Here is a 23,040-nt window from a genome sequence, read left to right as displayed (position 1 = left end):
CAGTCTTTCAAACTCGATATACTCTGTACTTGACCACACAATCGCTTCGGGAAATATCTTGGTGGGCAGCTGGGCTCCCGGGGAGCTTTTCGGCGCCGGTCGAAGAAGAACTCGACTGAAAAGAGGGCCAGGACCCCACCCCGTCCAAACGCCTTTTGATTTCCGGCAGCCTTTCCCACCCTCGCATCCCCTTGGCCGTCTAGTTCCATGCGTGGTATTACCAACGAGGTCCTCCGTACGAGCAGGAGTCCTGGTACACAGTAGATGGTGCACCTGTGAGATAGGTACCTAGCAAGGCGAACAATTACAAATCGTGGATCGGGGGTCTGTCTCAGGGATATCCCCCCTCAAAGGAGGAGGGGCCTTCCCATTTTCAACTTCCAGGGTAAAGCAAATCAATTTTAGAAGAAAAGGCTATCCACCCTAGCAATCAAGCAGTCCCGTGAGAATGGGGACTAAAAGCCTAAGGGGCGCCGCTCGTGATTCAGCTCGTGCTGTATGTATGTGACCCAGCAAACAAGCCTGCAAACAAGAGTATATCAAACAACATGGATCAATGCTGTCCCTCTGCCACTCTTTCCGTGCCTCTCGCTCACTTCCTCTCAAGACGAACCACTCGTCCACAGAGATAACTAGCTAGCTCTCCATTTACTCCATTTACTCCATTTACTCCTGCTTCCGTAAAGGGCTGCCCACGACCGGTTGAAACGCGATATTCGCCGCCGCAAGGGTTTTCCTCCTGAAATCCTTCGCCTTGTTGCCACGGGCAACGCCGTTCATCTTGACCTGAAATTTCTTCATTTCGCCCTTCATCTCACCACCAGCCTCAGCATTCTTCCCGTTCGACTCGCCCTCGCCCGCATCGGCGAGAAGAGAATTTTCCCCATCTTCATCACGCTCAAAGAGGCCCTTTTGGATCTGTTTCGGAGGGGCGCTCATTTGGACGAGGCCTTTGCCTTTGGCGATGAGGTAGGGCGTCAATGGCGTTGCCGCCGTGCGTGGGTCGTAGTCGACGGCAAGAGATGTCGTCTGAGGAGTGGACACGTTAGCATTGCGAGTCAATGATCTGAAGTTTGGCGTGCCCCCGATTTCCGTGTCCCCTTCCTCTCCAGCCTCAGAATTTGCCAGCAAGCGTCCCATGTCAGCAGTTTCACCTCCACCCCCAATCGTGGCTGCCGTAGGAGAATTGTAAGTTGATGAGATCTCAGACTCGTCACCAGCCTGAGCATTGACGACAATAGAATCTTCCAAATCGGCTTCGGAATTCTCATCTTCTGCTCCGACTAGCGTTTTTCTGCCTCGAACTGGGGTATTGATTAGGTCCAATCTCATCTCGTTCGTGAGGCCTGCATATTCAGCACTAATGGAGCGTCTTCCATCACGTTTTGCAGACAGTAGTCCGTTGGCATTGATGAGCATTCTTGGCTCCATCGACTTGCGTCTTCTGGAGCCTCCTCTAGGAATGATGGCCGAGTCCACTTCGTACCCCGTCTCATCAAGCCATTTTCCTTCACGCTCACAGTCGAGAACCCAGCCAACACCAACACAGAGGACTTGACCTTTGGCCGCACGGACTTTCTCAAGCGTACGTTTCCCGCCGTCTTTATAAACGACGTGCGTGATGCCGATGCTTGACGACGGTGTTTCTGCCAGAACCGGCTCCTCTCGTGCGGCCACTGCCGGAGCAACACTTGCACGAGGATTCCACCTCCATTCCTTGATGCAGCGAGCACCCATCATGGTTAGCAGCGCCACATAGATGTCTGACGCATCGGCACCTTCACTGGTATGAACATCAACGTGAACCACTGCACCTGTCAAAACCCCATTGCCAACTGTTCGTAGTGGCGTTCGGCTTGTCCCAGGGGGTTTAGCAGGTGTCTTGCCCTTGGAGAGTGCCATGGGTGTCTTTGTCTTGGAAGTAGTAGCAGGAGTTCTAGCGTTCATCACAGCGGCTTTAGAGGGTGTAGGCATTGGAGCGATCTCGTTGCGGATCTTGCTTGACTTGGTGCTCATGGCATAATGTGGTGTGCTTGTTTGGTTGGACTGGACTGACGATAGGACATTGCTACCTTTCTTTGCCAATGCAATAGGGGTCTTGAAGAGGGTGGAACCAATGGTCATGAAGGTATCGTCATGGCCCCCTGCCCCTGCCTTGTGATGTCGAGCAGGAGTCGCGTCGTCCTCAATATCGTCAGACATCAGTTCATCTTCAGGCAATTCTATCCCATCAAGAGTGCTGTCTCCGAAGTCGTCAACAGCAAAGCTGATCTGTCCCGGCGTTGTGTTGGTCGAGAACAATGAATGTGCTGGGCTGGGTGCTGCGCTACGAATGCGTCTCCGTGGAGAAGAGCCAATCTGGTTGTTGGCATTTGGTGTAGCCAGGTGCTCATTTCCGGAACTAAGAGGATCGGCGCTGAGACCAAGGCTTCGTCTCTTGACTGCCAGTGACGAGGCAGAGGAAAGAGATCGAGCTCTTTTCCTCACAACCTTCAAAGGCGAAGCATCAGGAGGCACATCTCCCTCAGGACGTAATGGAACCTTCGAGACCACAGTATTGATATACCGCGGTAGACTAGGATCAGGACGAATGGGTGTGACATTGAAGTCAATGGGCTCAATGTCTTTGCTCAGGCCCGCAGTGCTCGAGACGACAGCTGACGGCGTGATCGCGAGACTGGTCGAAACATTGACTTTGTGTTGGAATTCCGATTCTTCGCCTGGTGCAATGGTGATTGCCAGCTTGTTTGAATCATCACGATGAATGAGTACGGTATCTTCCAATACCTCCTCGTCCGAGACATGGTGCTCTTCCTCCGGTTCGATTTCTGGTACGGTTTGGTTTGCCAATACATGCTCTTCTAAAAGGTGCTCATCTTTCTGAAATTCAGGCTGTGGAACCACAACATGTTCTTCAGCTGGTGCAACATTCTCATCCGCATAATTCTCCGAGGACGTGCTCAAAGAAGAGAGTTTTTCGGACACCATATCCAACTTAGAGGCAATGTGTGGAAGGCACGTATCTTCGACGTCAATAGCATCAGCTTCACCATCTTCCTGGTTCCCTTCATCTGCCAGATCTGCGGCTTCACTGGCCAAGGCTTTGAAATCCACCATCGCAGTTTCAGAGGCATTAGTAAACTTGATCAGATCAGTCGTGAGATCACCCGGCTCGTTGTCTAGATCCTCGGATGAGTTCTCCTCTTCACTCTCCGAAGATGGTTCGAGAGAGTCAACAGGCTTGGACGGGACGAGATTTTGCTCTTCTTTATCTTCTTGGACGAGCTTGTGCAGATCGTCAATTCCAACCAGGGATCCCTTTTGGTCTTCCTGAACCTCATTTTGGTCCTCAAAATCCTGAGCTGCCATGCCATCTGCGAAAAATTCGGGATTTGCCGGGCTTCCAGTCACAGACGGACCAAAGGACTGTCGGTGAGACGCCAACGACATTCTCTTGGAAGCAGACCGCCCGGGGGTAGGCTGTCTATTCAACTCAACCGATCCTTCCACGTGCACCTGAGCAAGAGGAGAGAACAGGCCTCTCGATTGAGCTGCAATGTCGCTTGCTTTGACTTTCTTTTCTGGACTGGAAGCAGCCCAACCTCGAACCCGTGCCGCGAGAGGAGTGAATCCCAGATTTCGCGAGGCGCTTGGAGGAGCAATGCCAGTAGATAGTCGAGACCGAAGGTCAGATTGGTTCGGAATGGGTCGGAATGAAGGCCTGAATGGTCTGATTTCAGGCGTTTGCTCTCCCGCAAGCTCGTCATCAGACTCATCTCCACCATCCCGGAGGCGGCTGAAAAGAATATTCGACATTCTAGGTCTATTGGCAGCTGCTTCAGGGTGGTGGACGACCGAATCCTCACGCTCAGACATTGGGGTTGAAGCTGAAGGAGATGAATGGCCCTGTCCTTTTATTTCAGATGATTCACCCTCTTCTTGCTCGGGATCTGCGATTGTCTCATCGCCAACTAGATCTGCTTCCGCAGCCAGACACATTGTTGGGGAAAGAGCAGTGACTGCGGAGGAGGCTGGGGAAGAGGAAGGAAGAGGAAGAAGTGGAAAATATTTATCTCCTTCAGCCTGATCAACCTCTTGCACAATATTACTTTGAGCGAATGGATCCTCGTCTTGCATCTCCTCTGCAGGTTCATTGGAGGCCAGCATGACTTTATCAACTTTGAGAGGGCTTCGCACATTCAATACTGATTGATCAAAGTCAGGGTCTGCGCCCATTTCCTCGGCCAACTCATCATCACTCATTCTGTACACTCTTGCTGAGCGTTGAGGAGACATTGACGAGCGGAAATGTGAAGTCATTGCAAGATCAACATTCCCCGGACTCTTGACAGAGCCGACCGCTGATAGGGGCGTGACACTCGTTTTTTTCAAGGGTATCGGTGAGATCCGAGCTGGGGTCTTCTGTTTCGATGGTGAGAACAATCGCCGAGCTGGCGAGGACAGCAATGAAGCCTTGAATGGTGACTTTGATAGTTTGGCTGCCGAGGCAGGGAAGATTGAAGCTTCAAGGACCCCTCGCCTGGGTAATTGGAGAAGCTGCGTTTGGCTGTTGGTCGCATTGAAGGGAAGGACTCTACCGTGGCTTGAGTCAAGAAGGTGGGCCCGGAAGACAGTCACTCCCTCTGGTGCCCGTCGGGGAGATTGATCATAAATGTCTTTCGCTGGAGATGCAGGGTTTCGACGAGGTGGACTTAAGATGCCAATGCTGTCCATGCCATCAAGCTTCTTCGGCGATTGAGGTCGAGCACTGAGGGCAGGCGTGAAGTCCAGCTTCTTTACAGGAGAGGATTGTTGTATTGAGGCAACAATTGCTCGCTTTGGGGACATGCTCAGGTCTCGAACAGGAGTTTTTGCACCTGCAAGCTCGTCCTCCGACGCATCGCTATCACCAACCTCAGCCTTGGCAACCTGAGTAATCTTCTTTGGCGTGAGAGCTCTCTGTTGAATCTTTTCAGATACCTCGGTATCAGTCTCCTTCGCATTCTTCCCAGCTGCCCTGCCTCTCGTGGTCTTTGTAGTTGTAGCAGGCGCTGGCTTGCGAATTGGTTTGGCTCGTATGCCTCGACCCAAGGGCTCGGCTTTTTTAGTTGAAGTAGTTGTTGATTTCTTTCCTGCCTTCGTAGCAGGTCTGAAGTTTTCTTTCTCGTCCTCTTCATCTGGTATGTCCTGGAAAGTAACCTTCTTCTTGCGAACCACCACGGAAATCGTTGGCTCGACACTCGGGGCGGAAGCAGTAGATCCAGCGCGTGCACGAGTCTGTCTAACCGACACTGCCGACTCGTTCTGGGTCTGCAGAGCCTGAGATTTCTCTTTCCTTGGCCTTCCCCGAGTTTTGGGCGCTTCTTCATCTTTTTTCTCGTTAATGGCGGGCAGTTCCTCTACCTCCACGGCATTGACACGAGCTCTGCCTCGCTTTTTGGGCTTAGCCTCGGCCATATCTGTGTCTGCAAGTTCATCCTTGGGCTCATCACGGTTGACAGCGTCAATAGTACGCTTACTTCTCGACGTTGCTGTTGAGCCCGTGGCAGCAGATTTCTCCTTTTTAGCTCTCGAACTAGCCTTCTTCTCAGACTTTGACTCTGGATCAGGTTCAGGCTCGCTAGCAACGGCATCCAAGGGTGTCACTTTAATGCGTCTCCGAGGAGCTGCTGCCAGCGAAGATTCAGTTGTTGCAGTTGACTTTGCAGCCATGTTGCGTGAAGCTGGTCGTGACGGCTTTGCTCGGGATTGTGGCATGGAAATTGTGACGACGTCTTCCTCTTCATTATCGCTCTCTAAAACAGTAGTAGGTGGCGCTGTTTTTTTTGATCTCGCCGCTCGTGTGGTCGCTTTAGCAGCAGTAGGTGTGGCTGTTTTCTTCGTAACGCGTGACTTTGCTTCGCTGGCCTTTGCAGCGCTTGTTGTGGGGACGGCAGCTTTGGTTGCTGACTTTCGTTTGAGAGGATCTTCGGTGGGGGTTGGATTATTGCTGTCGGCAGCGCGGGCTCGAGTGACGCGTCGCGGCCTTGTTGGGCTGGCTACCTTCCTCGGCGCCATAGTTGCTAGAATGCGTAATCGACAGAAGTCGCGTTCGAAAGTCTAGATCAGACTCTTTTTTAAATATGTGCGATATCTATGTCGTGGTACTGAAGAGGCGTTGACATTTGAACCGGGCGGGAAAGAAGTGGTATCTCGTGCGGATGTGCCTTTGTCGTGGTATTGGTGCGACGTAGAAACTCAAAGTATCAGGAAGCTTGCAACCAAGAGAGAAACCCCAGGTAACAGTTGTCCAAAGACAACCCTATGATAGTTGTGGGTTAGTACGAGTATACAGTCGAGGGCGAAGCGATTACGAAAGGCGGAGGAAGGGCGGATATAAGTGGCCGCAAGCCAACAACCTGATCTGAGCTGATCGCGGTAATTATTGTTTGTTTACGCCCAATATGGTAATGTCACGTGCACGGAGCCGCGTCCTCAGTCGATTTTGTTGGTGATGGGTGCCACACGTGACACTCCCCGAAACAATTGGCTAAGCTGGCAGCTGCTTGCAACCTTCTGCTCCTTCACGCTCTCCACTCTACGAGAACCGTGATTGATATTGTTCTGCATTCCTTATGAAAACAGTGTGTTACCACTAATAAAATTATTAGATGTACTTGTCATATCAATGGAGACTTTCAAGCTGTACATCTAATCCAACCTGTTTTTAATATTAATCACGATCTATTTTCCCAACCAATTCCCAATATCCCCAATGATGCCTTTTATATTTCATTAAATCATACTGTATGTCCTGCTAAAATGCGGTAAGGTCTAGCAAGCGAGGCTGAAGAGAGGAGTGGTAGGTGGAGGAGTACCAGCGCCAACGAGACCGAAGCTCGGGCTCGCACCGGTATCTTGAAGAATGTAATACCAGATGTTGATGCCGTTGGCGAAGGCATGGCAAGCGACATCGTCGTAATAGATCTTCGCGTTCTCGACCGAGGCCACAGCTTGATTACTAGTGGGACCAGACACGGGCCAACCGGTCTCGGTGATCCAGACAGGTTTTCCCTGGCTCGACGCAACTGTCTGCTGATAATCATCCCAGAAGGTTGCGTTGGCGTTTTCGATCCCGTTGGGTTTTGTGGTTTCGTAATAAGGATAGGCGTCACAGGCGACGAAGTCTACAGCTCCGATCAAAGCGTTTTGGCTCGAGTTGGTCCAAACATTGTAGGTATCGACGTGGCCGACAGGCTTGCCAGCAGCGCCAGTGCCGGCGATTGCCGAGCGCACCTGATCGATATAGTTGATGATGGTATCTGGACCGACGCCGACACCAGCATTGTTCGCAATACCGATTGGAGTGACGCGGTAAATATCTTCAGAACCAACACTGATACCCGCAATGAGGTCGGTGAATGCGCTGCCATATTGCGAAATGGCGGCTTTTAAAGCAGCAATTTCATTCGCGAATTGAGCATCGCCTCCAGATGCCCAGAGACCGAGAAGGAGAGAAGTGCCGGTGCTGATAGCAGCGGGAATAGCAGAGATGGGAGTGTTTGTAGTTCCGTCTTGAATCATGGTGTACAGGCGGGCAGAGGTATAGCTGGAGCCGGCGAGGTTCTTTGCGGAGTTGAATTCGCCCTCGAAAGCAGCCTGGCCTCGGCCGGTTGAGCCATAGTTGAAGCCCTTGTAGGCGGCAAGAGTGGAAGGAAGGACAGCCACGAGGGCCAGGATTTGCGAGGTACGCATGGTGTGTTGGGTTGTTAATGTGTAGAGCAACGACTGAGGAGAAGATCGCAGGCCACGGAAATGGAACAGAGGTGGTACAGGAGATACTATATATTTCTTAAATATAGAAAGATCAGGGCACAAATCAAGTAGAGGACGCTGAGAGAGATCTTTTAACTAGCCATGGTCGCATGAATCGACTTCCCATGGGAGTGGCGGATGTGGTTGCATACATTACTGAAGGCATCGGCCATGTGCCAGGGGTGGAGAGACATACCATTGAATGATGGGGAGCGATTCGGCCCATGACGAGTACAAGCGTCCTGGCTATCGATAGACAAGCATGCGTCCATTCTGCTTCCGGCCTTCCAGCTTTTCGTATGGCCAGGCGATGCAGCGGCGAGAGCGATGGGGACGGGATGGGAAAAAGTCTGATCAGATGGTTGAGAGTGTGACGTACCTGCATGATGCGGCGAGGACTCAAGGTTGCAACTTGCATGCGAAAGTCCAAGCGAGCGGTGGGCTACGGGCGTGTGGGCACTGCCGCACTGGGCACCCCCTGGCCCCTCGCAGCTGCTAGGCGCACCCCCAACGGTCCCCCATGCCTATTTACTCAGTCCAAGCACCCACAAGCTTTTTGCCCGAAAAACTCTTCATGGCTTCGGGGCTATGATCGGCCTCTGAAACCCGGCCATTCAGATCTCACTCGCCTCGTTGCATTTCTCCACATTCTATACCAATCCCAAGAATGACCGGAGGCTTCCGAACACTACTCAGTGGCACCTACGGAGTGCTGTCTCAGAAACATTCGAGGATGGAGACGTGCCCTCGTACAATGATACTGCCGACGCTTGTATGTACTCGTAGGCGGTGGCTGCCCACACACACCAATCTTTGGTATCTCACGTGACCAGTGTATTTCCAGTCCTCATGCTAGATAGAAAGACATCACATCGATGTTACAGCTTCATGCCCAACGCCTTGTGCACCTTCAAACTCTGGCGAATACTGAGATCCAGCATGATCTCCTCGCTTCCACCAGGAATCTTGTACGCCAGAGTGTCACGGTACAATCGTTCGACCTTGCCGCCCTGTCCACCTCGCGAATAAGCCAGACCGCCGAAGATCTGAGCAGCTTCCTTGGTGCAGAATTCAAACGTAGTGGTGGCTTGCGCCTTGAGGCCGGCAATGGCACCTCCAAGTCGCAGCATGGCCTCGGTCTCGTTCATCTTCTGGCATTGATACACGACATTCTCTAGCCAGGCCGAGGTTGCCTCGATCTGCCGTGCCATGTGTGCCAGCTTCATTCGAATGACAGGGTGATCAATCAGCTTCTTGCCGAATGTCTTTCTCTTGGAGGCATATTTCACCGACTCCTCGTAGACGACTCGGGAGAATCGGGTACATTGGATGATAATTCCAATACGCTCGTGGTTGAAGTTGGTCATGATAACTAGGAGAAAATCAGTAATATGTGGGACTCAGTAATGGAATTTCATACCTTGGAAACCCTTGTTAGGCTTTCCCAGAACATTCTCCACGGGAACCTTGACATCTTCAAAGGTGATGTATGTAGTACCACTGCTCCACACACCCTGGCAATCCATGCGCCTGGTGCTGACGCCATCACTTCGCTCAATCAAGAGTAAGCTGATGCCGCCCATACCAGGGCCGCCTGTCCTCACGGCCGTGGTGAAGTAATCGCTCCAGATACCGTTGGTGATCCACTTCTTTTCACCATTCACTATCGCCACAAGGTAAGCGGGGGGATCAACAGTTAGGAGACCTTATTCCTTACCGATGTAGTGTTTTCCATCCTCGCTGAGCTTCGCTTCACAGGTGAGATTGGCAACATCAGAACCAGCATCAGGCTCAGTGATCGCCAAACATATCCGCTTGTCGCCAGACAAGATGTCTGGGAGGATTCGCTCTACAAGTTTCTTGTTTCCGTATTTCACCAGAGGAGGACAGCCGATTCCAAAACCACCGATCAAGTTCCAGACGAGACCTCCGGAGCCGCACCTGGAGATCTCGTCGGTGATCAGCAGCTCGTGGAACAAATCCCACTTCTCTGGAGGCACACTCTGAACCGCATTCTTGACCAAGTCCTTGGGATATGCGACACCAAGCAAGCCGGCGAGATAGCCCCGCTCACCCATTTGCTTGTAGATCTTTTCGGGCACGTTCTTTCCCTCGTCCCACTCGGTAACGTAAGGCTCGATCTCCGTGTCAACCCATTCCCGAACCTCGGCCCGGAGAGCGGCGTGCGTCTCGTTGAAGTAGGGCGAGTGATACTACAGATTGAATGAGATGATGGCCAAATCGGAGAGATAGAAGAAGGACTTACACCTTGATACCAGTTTGGATCACCAAAGGGAATGAGAGAACCATACGGGTCCAGTGCTTCGGCTTCTTCGTGGGCAGCTGGGCCTGGAGCAGGAGCAACGGTGCCAGGCACGGCCTGAGGGACGACCTTTTGTTGCTTTACTTGTGGCGGAGGAGTAGCCGGAGGGGTAGGTGGCGCCTCCACTTTCTTGGTGTCTAACGATCCAACCTGCAACTTCGTCTTGAATTTCTTAAGAATGGACTCATTGTGGTATTTCCAGAATTGTTTCGAGGCATCTTTGCCTGCGACTCGCTGGAGGACTGAGGACGTGGTTAGATAACTGTCACTGTCGAGGGGGGAGGTTATTGTCGGAGGGGGCGGAACGCTTACTCTTCTTCCCTCCTGTGGCTTGGGTCAGTGCGAAGACTCGGAAGGAGTGGCAACATTGGAACTCACCTGGATGCTCGTCCTGGAATGTCGTCAAGTCATATACATCCTCATCTACGATGATGTACAGGTCTTTGGCTTTGTTGTGAGAGGCCACATGGGCCGTCGAAAAGGTTTTGGACATGGTGCTGGTCGGCACTGTGATTGCTCAAAGAACACGAGAGTCTAGTTTGATCTAAATGCAGAATGATAAGAATAGAGAAAGGGTAGCAGAATCTGGGGAATGGATTGAAGGAGAGTAAGGACGATGGCGGTGGCAGAAGAAGAAGCACGGGTCAACCACTTTCACATGCCAGAAATGCACACACATTGTGACACGGACTTGGGCAAATAATAAAGCATCAAAATAGTCATCTGGCCTGCTTAGCCAATGGGTCTCACGGGAAAGGCATGGGAATAGGTCACGCTCCTGCACCCAGCCAATGCTTAAGATGGAGTCCCCGGGGGGCCATGACCGCTGCCAGACGTTGTGAAGCATCGATGTCGACGCTCTCATTCGATGCTTACATGGTCAGATGATTGCACACGATCCCTGGGGCTGAAGCAGAAATGCCGAGGCACATTTCAGAATTCACCACATCACATGTTTTCAAAAGAATGGTTCAATCTCAAATGACGCGCTACTGGGCCACCAACGAAGTAGGCACAAAGTCCATCACATGTGACAGAATTGTCCGTTTCGTTTGCAAAATACCGCCGTTTCGGCCATAATTGACTGTCACACCGGAACAAGTGACGGTATCATGACAGTAATTACATAAACAAGTCCACGCTTTATCGGCTTAGCATAGCACTAAATACTAGTGTACTTAGCACAACACGGTTTACTCTGAACTTCCTTAGTTAAGCGTTTTAGCGTAGATAAGTATTCTCACCTATCACCCGCCGCCCCGAAGTGCTCCGGGAAATATCCAAACTTCCGGGCGGACCTGAAGGTCAAACGCCCGAATCCTCTCAGCATAAGGGAAAACACCTTCACTCCACCAAGTATGCTCTTTTACGCCCTGGCTGTCCCCGCCATTGCAGGCTACAAAAAAACACCCCTCATTCAATGAACACTTCTGCTTCTGATAGCGAGCCACAGACGGCGAGGGAAACCGGAAAACGTCCTCGCAAAGCCAACAAGGCATGTGTGCCCTGCCGCATACGCAAGGTCAAGTGCGATGCCGCCGGGATTGGCCTCCCCTGCAGCAGCTGTACTAGCAGGCAGTGTACCAAGGGCTGTATTCTACCGGTCCGTAAGGGTCGGGCCAGGTGAGTTGATAATAGGTACTGATAGGATGCTTCATGGTTCCTGCTGCCTTTAGTTGCGTGCTAACGTCGATGCGGCTCATAGGAAAGTAGCACAAGATTCATCGATCCCTAACCGTGGCCATGTACGAGTATGCTTTAGTTGATTGGCATTGGCCCAGCTGCTTCTCTTCTCCGTCTTTTCGTCTCTGACCGTTGCCAGACCACAGAGACTAGAGGCATCGCGGCTACTTCCAACAGTAGCCAGTTAGATAGTCTCAATCAATCAAAGCAACCTTCCACATCCGACGTCTTGGACTGCCAAAGCTCACGTCAAGCTGAGCCAGATCTACTCTACCTCCACATCCTAGCCGACGCCGTGGAAGAAACTATAGAATCCAGTCGACCCCAAACCACTTCCAGTACCCCTTACGGTCCAAGTCAGGGAGACAATTTTACTCGCAGGAACTGTTTAAGGACCAAGCTGCCCCAATTGGACGACAGTGACAATGAATACCTGGCCAAGAAGGGTGTTTTTGATCTACCTCCTCCGCGCCACTTGTGAGACAAACTCGAATCCTCCATCGCCCATTTTCTTCGGGTCTCCGTCTTCAGGGTTCACTCTACTGACAGAAACAACAGAGACGCCCTCGTTAAGACCTACTTTGACCACGTCTACCCCTTTGCTCCTGTGATCAACAGAGCTGATTTCATTCGCGGCTATCAATCCGGCGACTGCTCGTTGTTCCTGCTCCGCGTTATCTTGACACCAGCCTGCCTCCATGCTCCAGCAGACGTGCTATCCGCCTGCGGCTTTGCCAGCCGCTCGGCCGCACAAGAGTCGTTCTTCTCCAAGGCCAAGCTGCTCCACGACTTTGCCGTCGAGGGTGACCCGTTGTTGATGCTGCAGGGATCTCTCATTCTGTGCATGGTGATTCTCGACCACCCCACCGACCGGGACTTTGGCTACTGGTTCCACAACGCGATCTGTCTAGCCACCAAGCTTGACCTACGCAACACGTATGTTTCCCTACCCCTGGATTGTGACACCGGAGACATGGATTGCGGGCACTAACTGCCTATGAACTCTCCGACAGATGTGTCCGAGAGAACAAACCCCGCACAGTCTTAAAGTTGTACCGGAGGATCTGGTGGGCTCTCTACGTACGTCCCTCTTCTCCCTCACCGTGTTCTGTTCTTCCTGCTTTACGCTTACTATAGCTGCGTAGTTTTTAGACATTTTCCACGTCTTGGCTAATCCCAGACGCTCGCGATTACTCGAAAACACCTCCGCGATAAAGCCTAGGACGGAAGATGACTGGGAGGCAGAGGATGTCTCGGGAGCATCATCCGGCCTGCTATCGGCAGTCACGATTCAGCAAAATGTCTTGCCTGTTGTCTACTGCGAGTTGTCTCGAATATGTGCGTGTTGGTTCTATTCGATTCTTTGTTCTTATTCCTCTTCCCCTGATTTTCAATCTGTAGCTGATGCTCCAAGCGTGACTAACTCTGTTTAGTCGGACAGTTTTTGTCAATTGTGGCAACCAAGCCACAGCAGGATCCTCGCCAAATGATGCACCCACTCGATGCGTGGCGGAAGTCTCTCGCGGCCAAGATGCACGTGGGTGGAAATACTGGATCTGACGTGTACTATCTGAATATACAAGCTGTGAGCTACAGGTTTGAGGTCGTCTTGTGTCGTCTGATACGGGGCCATTTGCAGCAGTCCGGACATGCGAATTGGAGCGAGTGGGCCAAACAGCGGCTTCGGTCCGCCATTCTGGAGCTGGACACGATTACCATGAGGGTGTTGGCGAGTGGAAAGCTTCAGGACTTTCCTATGTCTTTGTAGGTACCGTTCGTTTCCTCCTGTTTTTTCAACCATACTCTACAGAACCCAGCAATGGGAGTCGGACTAACATTGGCCTTGTCAGCGTAACCACGATAACTGCGCTGCTCGCTCTACACATCGAATCGGCCCTCGATCCACTGGAGACAGACCTCGTCCGTTCCATGGCTCGGATATCCATCAGCCAGACAATGCTTCTTCTCACCCAGGGGAAAGAAATACCCGCCCTGAAAAGAGCGCTGCCGGTATTCGAGGAGATTCTTTCCAAGAAAAATCTGTACTTGGTTCCGTCCAATATTCTCAGTCAAGTACCTACGCAGTCGCAGTCACAAGACAGCAGCATGGCGGATGCGGACGCTTCGCCGCACACACAGTGGGAGAATAATCCGTCGCTCGATGTGGATTGCCTAGGATTTGATTTCCTGGACGAGTGGCAGATTGGACAACTGGATTTTGCTGGTCGATATTGACACGAAGAACCGGTGGCGTCGAGGCACATGCATTATCTTGGGCCATGTTAGCCGTATGGGGCACTATTCGCACACTGAGCTTGTCGATTTATCCTCTCGGTTTCCCGTCGTTCAGCTGCAAGAATACGGCCTAGGCCACTACAGTGGCCATCTTGTTCCTCATAGGACAAGATGAGAAATATTTCGGCGGGTAGCGCACGTCCAATCGACCTAAGTCCGTCGCCTCTATTATTTGGGAAGAAAACGTTCAAAAGAAACAGTACCCAAAAGAAGCAAGCCTATCTATACTATCAAGACGAATCCACACCTTGCATACTTTCCATCTATCTCTCAAACTCCCACGCCGGCGCCTCAGTACGTATACGGTATTACGGAGGGCCAAGAATACCGTTGGGACCAGCGCCCACCAAAAGACCTATTCAGCCTCGATATCTGGCCTATAACTATTTGGCTCACCTCCAACCACGACGACATGCGGACGACGCATCATCTCCAGCACCTTTGCTGCTTCGGAAGCATACTTGCACTTGGAGCGCATCTGCCGGCCGTACTTCTGGAACAGAAACGGGAAAGGCAGGCACCCAAGAGCCAGGAACGCGGGGATGGAGCTCGCCCATTGATTTCCGAGCTTCTCGTACATCTGGGTGGTGAACAGCGGAAACGCGGTACCGAACAAGGACCGAAGCACCGAGTTGGCCGCCAGCACAGAAGCAGCATAGACGACATCTGTACACAGGTGAGCATGATGCATTTACTGCCGTCTCGCAGAGGACCACGAAGCAAGGATCAAGAACGTACAGGAGTCGACCAGATAGCTCATCAGCGAGATGAAAACCATGACCAGTCCACATGAGAAGAACATAGCGCCGGTAATGGGCAGAATCCAGTGCAACGACGGATACGTCGTCCACGCAAACAGGAATAGTCCAATCGGGAGGACGATGGAGCCTGCCATTGCCGTGCGCAGTCTGGCTTCTGGCTCGACTGCGCAGCCATCTGCTTCGGCCGCCACGCACAGGCGCACGTAGCGCTTATTGTCCACGCCGGCCGCCAGCGTGGCAAGACACACGCCAACGGCGACGCCGATAAACGGAAGTCCGGCAGTGGCCTGGCTCCAGCCTCGAGTATATTGGAAGACGATGGGGAACCCGGCAAAGAACATGTACAGTGTGCCGTAGACGATAGAGATGTACAGTGATGTCAGCAAGACAATGGGTTCGCGGAACAGAAGGAGCCAGGGCCGCGTGAAAGAGACCGAGAGCTCCTGCGAGAGTGTCTTGGGCGGCTTTCCCGCATCGAGGCGGGACACATACACGCTTCCTGTGATGCGCGAGAGGGCCGTGGCTCGACGTCGCAGACTAAACGGGGCGTATGTTTCGCGGGTGGTCAGCGTCGCGGGAATCCAGACCACGCCCGCCAGTATGGCGATCAGACCGAGAATCCAGCGCCAGCCCCCGGTCTCACCAAGAAACCCACCGGCAATGGGCCCTGGAAGCAGAAAAAGTGATCAGATTCAGCAAGTGCACAAGGGCAAGCCAACAGGGGCAGGTGGAAGAAGATCCGGCACCTACCAAGAGCAGGGCCCAGAAAGGGAGCCGTGACAAACAATCCCGTCGCCATTCCGCGCTCCGCCTTGCTGAACATGTCGGCAATGACACCGCCGACGTTCGTCATCGACGACGACCCAAATGCGCTCGCAAAGAAGCGAAGAACCAGCAAGGCACCGATGTTGGGCGCGCACGCCGCCGCCACGCTGAAGGCTGTGTACGCCGTGAACGAAACCACAAAGATGGACCTGCGCCCGTACACCTCCGACAGAGGCGCCCAGATCAGCGGTCCCACGGCGAAGCCCAGCACGAAGAGCGACAGGCCCAGCGTGGCCACCTCCCTGGACACGTCAAAGCGCTGCTGGATGCCTTGGATGCCGCTGGCATACACTGAGCTGGCAAAGGTCACTGCAAACGTGGACAGGGACTGGAGAACGGCAATGGCCCATTTCCTCCCCTTGGAAAAGTTCATCGCGTCTTGCGGGTCGTTGTGCAGGTAGTCGACAATGTAGGGGTCGTCGGGTGTGCCCTTGCCGGTGTAGCTCTGGTGGCAGACATCATCGTCGAGGCGCGTGCGGGGCAGAAGAGATCGCATCCAGGACATGCGTCCGGAGGAGCCCTTGACTCGCTGAGGGACGTGGTCGGAGACGGTGCGTTCGGGAAGGGGCCCCATGATGAGAAGGGAAGGACAGGAAGGACAGAAAAACCGCAGATGTTTTCTGCCTGGCCATCTTGTCATAGCGAGTAGACAATCGTGCTCACGGTTATATACTTCACCTCAGAAGGTTGGGCTCGGAGTTTCAGCCTTGCGATATTGGCGAGGAACAAAAGTCCGCGGCATTATCTACGGAGTTATCAAAATCTTCGCCTTTGGCATGGGCCGGCCAAGTCGGCTTCTGCTCGCGGAGTACGGATCCGCGATCAAAGCACATCATTGGTCTGTTACATTTGCGTCGTGTTCACTGCAGATGCGAATGTCTGACCATGGGACGACTCTGACTACATTGTGCCGTGGGTGAGAGTGTTCGGAGTTAGACCCAATAAAAAGTGGGTTTACTTTGACATTATTATGGATTGGAGCAGCGGACTTCTCATAAAGCATCTTTTTTTGAAAAGCACTCCTGATTCCTAAGTAAACTGCCCCGTCAGGACAAACGATTCTCTCGCTCTGCTCCAGATAATTGAGGCGGCACCTAATGTTATGTCAATCGACTGCGTCTGTACTTAGAACAAAGACACACTGTGGACCTTGTGTTTAGTTATTGCCACGGAAGGACCCAATTAATTCACCAACTCTAGCGTACTCGGCAATACCGATATCTTGTCACGGGGCCATCAAATGACGGTTTTCTTGGCGTACGGCGAAGTGACAGACAAGGTCAGTCATGTTTTTCATCTCGAACAAATCCGAATCCGATTTACCCAAACATGTGACAAGCGGCAGCGCGATCGCGGTTCGCGTGGTCTCTGGAGCGAATATCGCTGCAAACCACTCTATACTCTATACTCAGGAATCCTAGGTGCCTGGGTAAGAGGGACTTTGTTGTCCCATACTTCGTTTAGCACATGCAGTACTACGTGAATCATAAACTAGACCCTCCAGCAGTCCAGAAGCCGCTGGTCAAGCATCAAACCATCACACTCGTTCGTCATTTCATTCACCTCCTCCAGTGTTTGCTCGTTCCCTGAGCCTTCGCCCTTCCATGAGGCCCCTCAATCCCCGTTTCTGAAGCCCAATCACAGAGCTGAGGCCACCTGTCCACTTCTCGCGTGCCTCTCGATCTGCCCGCCCGCTTGGGTCTGCATTCTCGTCGTTGGGTGACGTCTCGTTGTCCGTCTGAGAAATATCGGTCGATGTCGATGCAGACGTGGCCGTCGATGCGGAATCCACAGAGTTCGACTTTTGGTGCCCTCTTCTTTTACTTTCCTCTTGGTTCGATCCCAATGCTAAACCTGATGTCTTGGAAGCTAACGTCTGGTCTCCAATCGTCGTAGCTTCGCTCTCGCGTCGGCCTAGCGCTGCAAGAGTCCCGCCAGCCGCACCTACAAGGCCTCGCCCGCCGCCGGCTGCCATTGCTGCCGCATTAAACACCGCCGCCGAGTTGCGGCCATCCAGGACCTCGTGTAATCGCTCCACCGTTGCTTCGAGTAATCCATCAATCTGGTAGGGCCGAGCCATTTGTAGAAGGGAGCACAATGTGTGGGGTGTACACAAAGACGACCCTGCTGGTGGGAGAGACGAAGTGTAAAGAAAGTGAAGTAACAGTTGGATCGTCGGTGCCATATGCGGCAAATATAGCGACCTCGGTCGGATGGATGCTGGCACCGAAGTTGGATTTGGAAGCTCAACTAGAGTCCTCGTGGTCGACCTGCTTAAAGATCTTTGCGGGTCCAGGATTCCATCTGCACTGGCTCCAGCAGCAGACAGTGCAAGTCCATTTGCTGCACTGGGGGTAATAGTTACCGATGAATTCCGGCTTGCTTGGACCCGGGCGTTGGGTCGCAAGGTAGCAGCATCCGACATGCTTGCACTTTCATGTGTAGTTGCTGATTCAAGTAGCAGCTGATTGAAAAAAGGGCCCCAACGTCGTGAAAGAAGGTACGAATTGCACGGGATCTTCTCGCCTCCCAATGCCACGATTTCCATATCGGCAAGTTCGCCTAAGCTCAATGCTGCTTGGCCGAGTTGTTCCGCCATACTGGAGAAAGGGCGGCCACCGGCTGATTGAGTGGGCAGCGATGCCTGTAGTGACGCTGGCACAGCTGGGGAAGAAACTGAGACGTATCCAGAAGTCGGGGAGAGTTTCCGTGGGTTATCGTAAAGTCCGAATGCCTCGAGTTCCACCATAGAAACATGACTGAAGTTGATGCGTCGGTGGTTGTAATCATCCACAAGGCTTCGTTTCCGGTGGCCCAAGATCACGAAGGTGTTTCTGCGATTCCAGAGAATCCCTCGGTTCCAGCTACCCTGCGAAAATATGGAGCCGTTCGTGTCGATGCGTGCCCAAGTGAGAGTCTTGAGATCAAGCGCCCACAAAGCATACTCATGTTTTGATGATGTGAGATAAGTCCCACTCACAACAAAATGGCCATCAATAATCCCTCCGTTCGGAAACCTGAGCCCGGGGGGAGATACTGAGCCTGTCATGTGCTTTTCTACCAACGAGCCATCTGGCATTCGGATCTGCAGCTCCAACTTGACGTCGAGGAAATTGTAGTTCGAATAGATCAACATCGAAGTACCAGGTCGTGAGCTCATTCTTTGAGATTGAGCATCGTTAAGTGGGATGCCCCTCCCGATCAATTCTGCCGAGATCCCAGGCATCGGTGCCACCATGCTCTTATACGCTCCACACTTGCGATCCCATGAGGTAGTGTTCGTCCACTTCAGGCTTCGCAAGTTAAAAACACTTATCTGTTCAATGTAGTTATTACTGCTGTCCTGACCCCCAACCACAATCATCTCTGCGCCTCCACTACCGTCGAGCTGTACTCCCAACGTGCCAGAGTGGGGATCTGATGAGGGCGGATTGTGTTGAATAGCGGACAACGGTGCATTGGCCGAGGTAAAGGCAGCGGAAGAAGGTAGGATCGCGGCACAATGGGCATATCGTCCTTGGGGGTTGTCCGCAGTGGCAATCAAAGTCCATGTTCGGGTCGGGACATCAAAAACGTGTATGTCAGACATTACAACCACCTCGGGCTGAGACTCTGCATGTGCACCACCGCCGGTTCGACTGTGCACTGCAGGGGACATGCCGCCATAACATACTAACTTCATGTCTCCAAGAGCACACACACTGTGAAAATAGCGTGGGGGAGGGACATCGCCAATGGCATCAACTTTGACCCAGTGTCTCTTGATCAGATCCAGTTCAAAGAGATCTGAGGTTAGTTGCGGTCTTGTTCGTGAGTGTAATCGACCACCAAAAACATACAATCTATCTCCCAAAATCGTCGTGGTGGCTCCCACCAACGCATGAGGCTCCTCACCTGTGGTTCTGTGCACATTGCAAACTAGGCCCGACAAATTGGTAGGAGCTGTGCCTGACGGTGGAACTCCTGGTGATATACCAATGTTGCCACCACTGCCATTAAGCTGGTGAGCCGGGTGGGCCGAATTATTGACGCCTTCGTTACTTGCTTCCGAGGCAACCAAGCTCACTTGGCTGTTGTTCATTGTTGCCTTCAAATTATTCGGGATGGGAAATGCATTTACATCGATCTCAGACGAGGCCGGGCTGGAAGTGGCCTCCTTCACATCCGAGTTTTCTAGGTTCCTGTCGTCACCGTCACGCTGTGATGTCAGAGGTGAGACAGGCGAGATATTGCTGAGTCTGTCTTTGTCGGAGTCAGGTGGTTTGGTAATTTCGCGGGAGAAAGGTTGAGCAAATTCTGGGATTATTATAGGCACATGGCGTGGCTGTCGTGTCGAATTCGTTGTCTTCGTAGCATGCCCTACAGAAGATTCGTACGTGGATAAGGTTGGTGTCTGATATTTGGATATGTCAATCGGGATGTGCCGTGGCTTGATACCGGGGGATTTGGCCTCAATTACAGCAGACGAAGACGGATTGGACCAGATAGAAAAAAGACTGGTCAAACTGGACTTGCGCTGCCCTTCGGTGACTGAAGGCGGAGTTGGTGGCCAATTCAATTCCTCTGGTGAAGGCGGTTCCAGGTGCGAACTCAGAAAGCTGACACCGGCTTGTCCAGGCTTTGACTCCTCCTTGGCGGAGCTTTTGCGTCGAAATCTAGCCTTCATGTTAGCAAAGTTGCCGCTGGCGTCCCTTGTGGTTTGTTCGGAGACTCGAGGAGGAGGATGATTTGATCGCCAGAATGCGGACCATGCCAGAGACGCAGGAATTGACAATCTTCAAGGCAAGACATATTGACATGCTCTTATCTCCAGATAGGTTCCGACATCAGGGGAACACTACAGTTGGCTTCCTCCGATCACAGCACGCTGCAGGCAGCCTGGTTGGCAATACCATCGAGGAGCACTGCAGACTGTTGCAAAGAAAAAGGTATCAAAACTTACCGATGAACAAAGAACTTGTCTCGGAACTACGCCGCCTTTTGTGGAGGGGTGGGTGCTGCCCCGTGCGACTTTGGCGGACGTCAAAAAAAGGGGAGTCAGGAAGAAAGACGTCAAACTAGCAGTCAACTCCCGGGTGTGTGAGCCTCACAAATACGATTCAAGAGAACTGCAAAGAGAGCGAAGTGCAATTTGTACCACGCTTGCGGCAGAAGAGAGGATCGAACAGGAGTCCTGGCGGTTTTGTGTAGCAAGTTGATCGTGCATGATCCAGACAAAGTCAGATGAAGTTCTGTGGCCAGATCAACGCCAAGCCGGCTCCTTGACAGACGATGCAATGGGAGCCACTCATTCCGCAGAAGTGGCAGGGTTCAAGGATCTTATTACTGCACGCGGTGCGGAGTTCCTTTCCAGCTTGCGGTCGAGAGGACTTGAGGTCATTCACGTCCAGGTGGCCGAGGTGGCCTTGATCATCATTTATGGCTTAGGCACTGTCAGCCTGGTCATAGCGAGGACGAATACATGACCATTAAGCGCCATGTGTGCGACAATACGCGCCGCCCGTTGGCGTGCGTGGTACTTGGCTAATTTGGATTTGATTTGCATGTTACTATTTCGTGTTTGGCGGGGTATTAATTCCACTAGACCACTTCTCTGAGAGCGGACAGCTTCTGCTATAATCATGACGCCACAATCGGAACCGTCCTTCAAAATCCCCTTAGGCGGCTGACGTCTTCTCCTTGGGAAGAGGAGTTGTTCGTAGGTAGGGCCTGATGATTTTCATCTCGGGCCACAACTTTTGTGCGTCCTCAGTCTTGACGGGAGGTGCGACAATGACATCGTCACCGGGGACCCAGTTGATGGGGGTAGTGACCTTCCACTTGTCACCCGTCTGTAGAGAGTCTACAATTCTGAGCACTTCGGCGGAGTTTCTGCCAGTGGAAGCTGGATAGGAGAGGATGGTTCGGATCTTCTTGGCTGGGTCGATCACGAAGACAGACCGAATTGTAAAGGCGATTCCCTTGGAGTCAACGTTGGTGGCATCTTGGTGGTCAAGCATGTCGTAGAGAAGGGCAACCTGTCTCTGTTTGTCTCCAATGATCGGGAATTGCAAGTCACTGCCACTGATCTCATTGATGTCCTTGATCCAGCCGCCGTGGCTCTCAATGGTGTTTGCAGACAGACCAATCAACTTGACACCTCGTTTTGCGAATTCTGGCTCCAACTTGGCAAACGCACCCAGTTCGGTGGTGCAGACTGGGGTATAGTCTTCGGGGTGGGAGAAAAGGACGACCCAGTTGTTGCCGATGAACTCGTGGAAGTCAATGGGGCCTTTGGTGGTGTCGGCCTTGAAGTTTGGCGCGACGGAGCCGAGGCGGAGGCTGTATTAGAGTATAGTCAGCACAGTTCGTCATCAGAATTGAAGACTAATTGAGGATAGAGCGTAGGCTTGACGAGCCAGCGTTGTTCATGAGAGGAGATTGCCATCACATGGGGAGAGCAACTTACGGTTCTGGACGGTCAGTCATTTTGCCTTGATTGTGTAGAGTTGTCGGTCCTAAAGGGAGGGTTCTGGTGAGAGTACAGAGGTGAGATGATCAACTGATCGCAGGTGGAAAAGCTCGTGGTGTGGGGGAGGGCTTTATTTACGCGGATGGAACCAAGGGAGGGCGGCGAAGACGACAAATCTTTTTCAAGGGCTCCTCGGGAGATCCCTGCGGGCAGAGCGCCCTCAATTGAGGCATCATGCTTTGCCCGGCGCATGGACAAGTGGGCTGTCTCCATATTGCATCAGCAGAAACCAGCATTTACCAATTGTTGGAGGGCAGAATGAGTCTTGGATGAGCACGCCATCGACTATCAACGTTGGATTTTAGCCAAGACGCCCTAGCCTGTTTGAACGGTTATCTCTAAAGCGGCCATGGGGGGCGGGGCCCCAGTATAGTAGCGCTATTTCGCTCGACAGGAAATTATCTTGCTCAACAGTAGTATTCCTGGGCACGCGACTGAAGCTCCCATGCCGAATCTCATGGTCTCTAAAAGATGATAGATAAACTGAGGACTTTCTTACTAGCTTTAGACTCTCCTGAAACTATCCTTAGTAGTTGTAACACCCGGGGCCTCGAGAATCACACCAATCCAAGTCTAGTAGGTACTCTGCACACGGAAAGGTACCGACTGACTTCACTTCATTGCGTTCAGCGGGATAAAACGCTGTCGAGCGAAATATATCTGTCCCTATGTAGCCCCCTATAATTAGGATTTAGTTAGCTTGCACCCATACGAGGTGGCTGAAAGTCAAAGCAATCAAACTTCACTTTTCGGATTACTTGGAACAAGTCATTTTCAACGGTTGCCTCCTTAGTAATGAACACGAAAACATGGCTGTTGAACACGGCCCTCTCTACGACTCCAAGATG

General features: G+C 52.2%; 7 protein-coding genes across 7 annotated transcripts; 1 reads left to right on the top strand and 6 right to left on the bottom strand.

Moving 5' to 3' along the window:
• Positions 1 to 666: 666 nt before the first annotated feature.
• Positions 667 to 6,057, bottom strand: A1O9_01190 (uncharacterized protein; the record flags this gene model as incomplete). Its single annotated transcript, XM_013410349.1, has 1 exon — positions 667 to 6,057. One exon carries the CDS (start codon positions 6,055 to 6,057, stop codon positions 667 to 669), a length of 5,391 nt encoding a protein of 1,796 aa, XP_013265803.1.
• A 756-nt stretch (positions 6,058 to 6,813) lies between these two features.
• Positions 6,814 to 7,734, bottom strand: A1O9_01189 (murein transglycosylase; the record flags this gene model as incomplete). The annotated part of the gene is made up of 1 exon (XM_013410348.1): positions 6,814 to 7,734. One exon carries the CDS (start codon positions 7,732 to 7,734, stop codon positions 6,814 to 6,816), a length of 921 nt encoding a protein of 306 aa, XP_013265802.1.
• Positions 7,735 to 8,672: 938 nt separating this feature from the next.
• Positions 8,673 to 10,610, bottom strand: A1O9_01188 (acyl-CoA dehydrogenase; the record flags this gene model as incomplete). Its single annotated transcript, XM_013410347.1, has 5 exons — positions 8,673 to 9,166; positions 9,215 to 9,457; positions 9,512 to 10,007; positions 10,061 to 10,359; positions 10,484 to 10,610. 5 exons carry the CDS (start codon positions 10,608 to 10,610, stop codon positions 8,673 to 8,675), a joined length of 1,659 nt encoding a protein of 552 aa, XP_013265801.1.
• A 927-nt stretch (positions 10,611 to 11,537) lies between these two features.
• On the top strand, positions 11,538 to 14,035 carry A1O9_01187 (uncharacterized protein; the record flags this gene model as incomplete). The annotated part of the gene is made up of 7 exons (XM_013410346.1): positions 11,538 to 11,730; positions 11,899 to 12,277; positions 12,359 to 12,736; positions 12,814 to 12,880; positions 12,946 to 13,138; positions 13,234 to 13,564; positions 13,618 to 14,035. The coding sequence occupies 7 exons, from the start codon at positions 11,538 to 11,540 to the stop codon at positions 14,033 to 14,035; spliced, it is 1,959 nt and encodes a 652-aa protein (XP_013265800.1).
• A 415-nt stretch (positions 14,036 to 14,450) lies between these two features.
• Positions 14,451 to 16,255, bottom strand: A1O9_01186 (uncharacterized protein; the record flags this gene model as incomplete). Its single annotated transcript, XM_013410345.1, has 3 exons — positions 14,451 to 14,761; positions 14,834 to 15,523; positions 15,607 to 16,255. 3 exons carry the CDS (start codon positions 16,253 to 16,255, stop codon positions 14,451 to 14,453), a joined length of 1,650 nt encoding a protein of 549 aa, XP_013265799.1.
• Positions 16,256 to 17,236: 981 nt separating this feature from the next.
• On the bottom strand, positions 17,237 to 20,347 carry A1O9_01185 (uncharacterized protein; the record flags this gene model as incomplete). The annotated part of the gene is made up of 1 exon (XM_013410344.1): positions 17,237 to 20,347. The coding sequence occupies one exon, from the start codon at positions 20,345 to 20,347 to the stop codon at positions 17,237 to 17,239; it is 3,111 nt and encodes a 1,036-aa protein (XP_013265798.1).
• A 991-nt stretch (positions 20,348 to 21,338) lies between these two features.
• On the bottom strand, positions 21,339 to 22,149 carry A1O9_01184 (peroxidase; the record flags this gene model as incomplete). The annotated part of the gene is made up of 2 exons (XM_013410343.1): positions 21,339 to 22,002; positions 22,130 to 22,149. 2 exons carry the CDS (start codon positions 22,147 to 22,149, stop codon positions 21,339 to 21,341), a joined length of 684 nt encoding a protein of 227 aa, XP_013265797.1.
• Between the last annotated feature and the right edge of the window lie 891 nt (positions 22,150 to 23,040).

Source organism: Exophiala aquamarina (assembly GCF_000709125.1).
Source record: "Exophiala aquamarina CBS 119918 chromosome Unknown aczIA-supercont1.1, whole genome shotgun sequence".
NCBI classification, from domain to species: domain Eukaryota; kingdom Fungi; phylum Ascomycota; class Eurotiomycetes; order Chaetothyriales; family Herpotrichiellaceae; genus Exophiala; species Exophiala aquamarina.
This window is presented reverse-complemented; position numbering and strand designations above follow the sequence as displayed.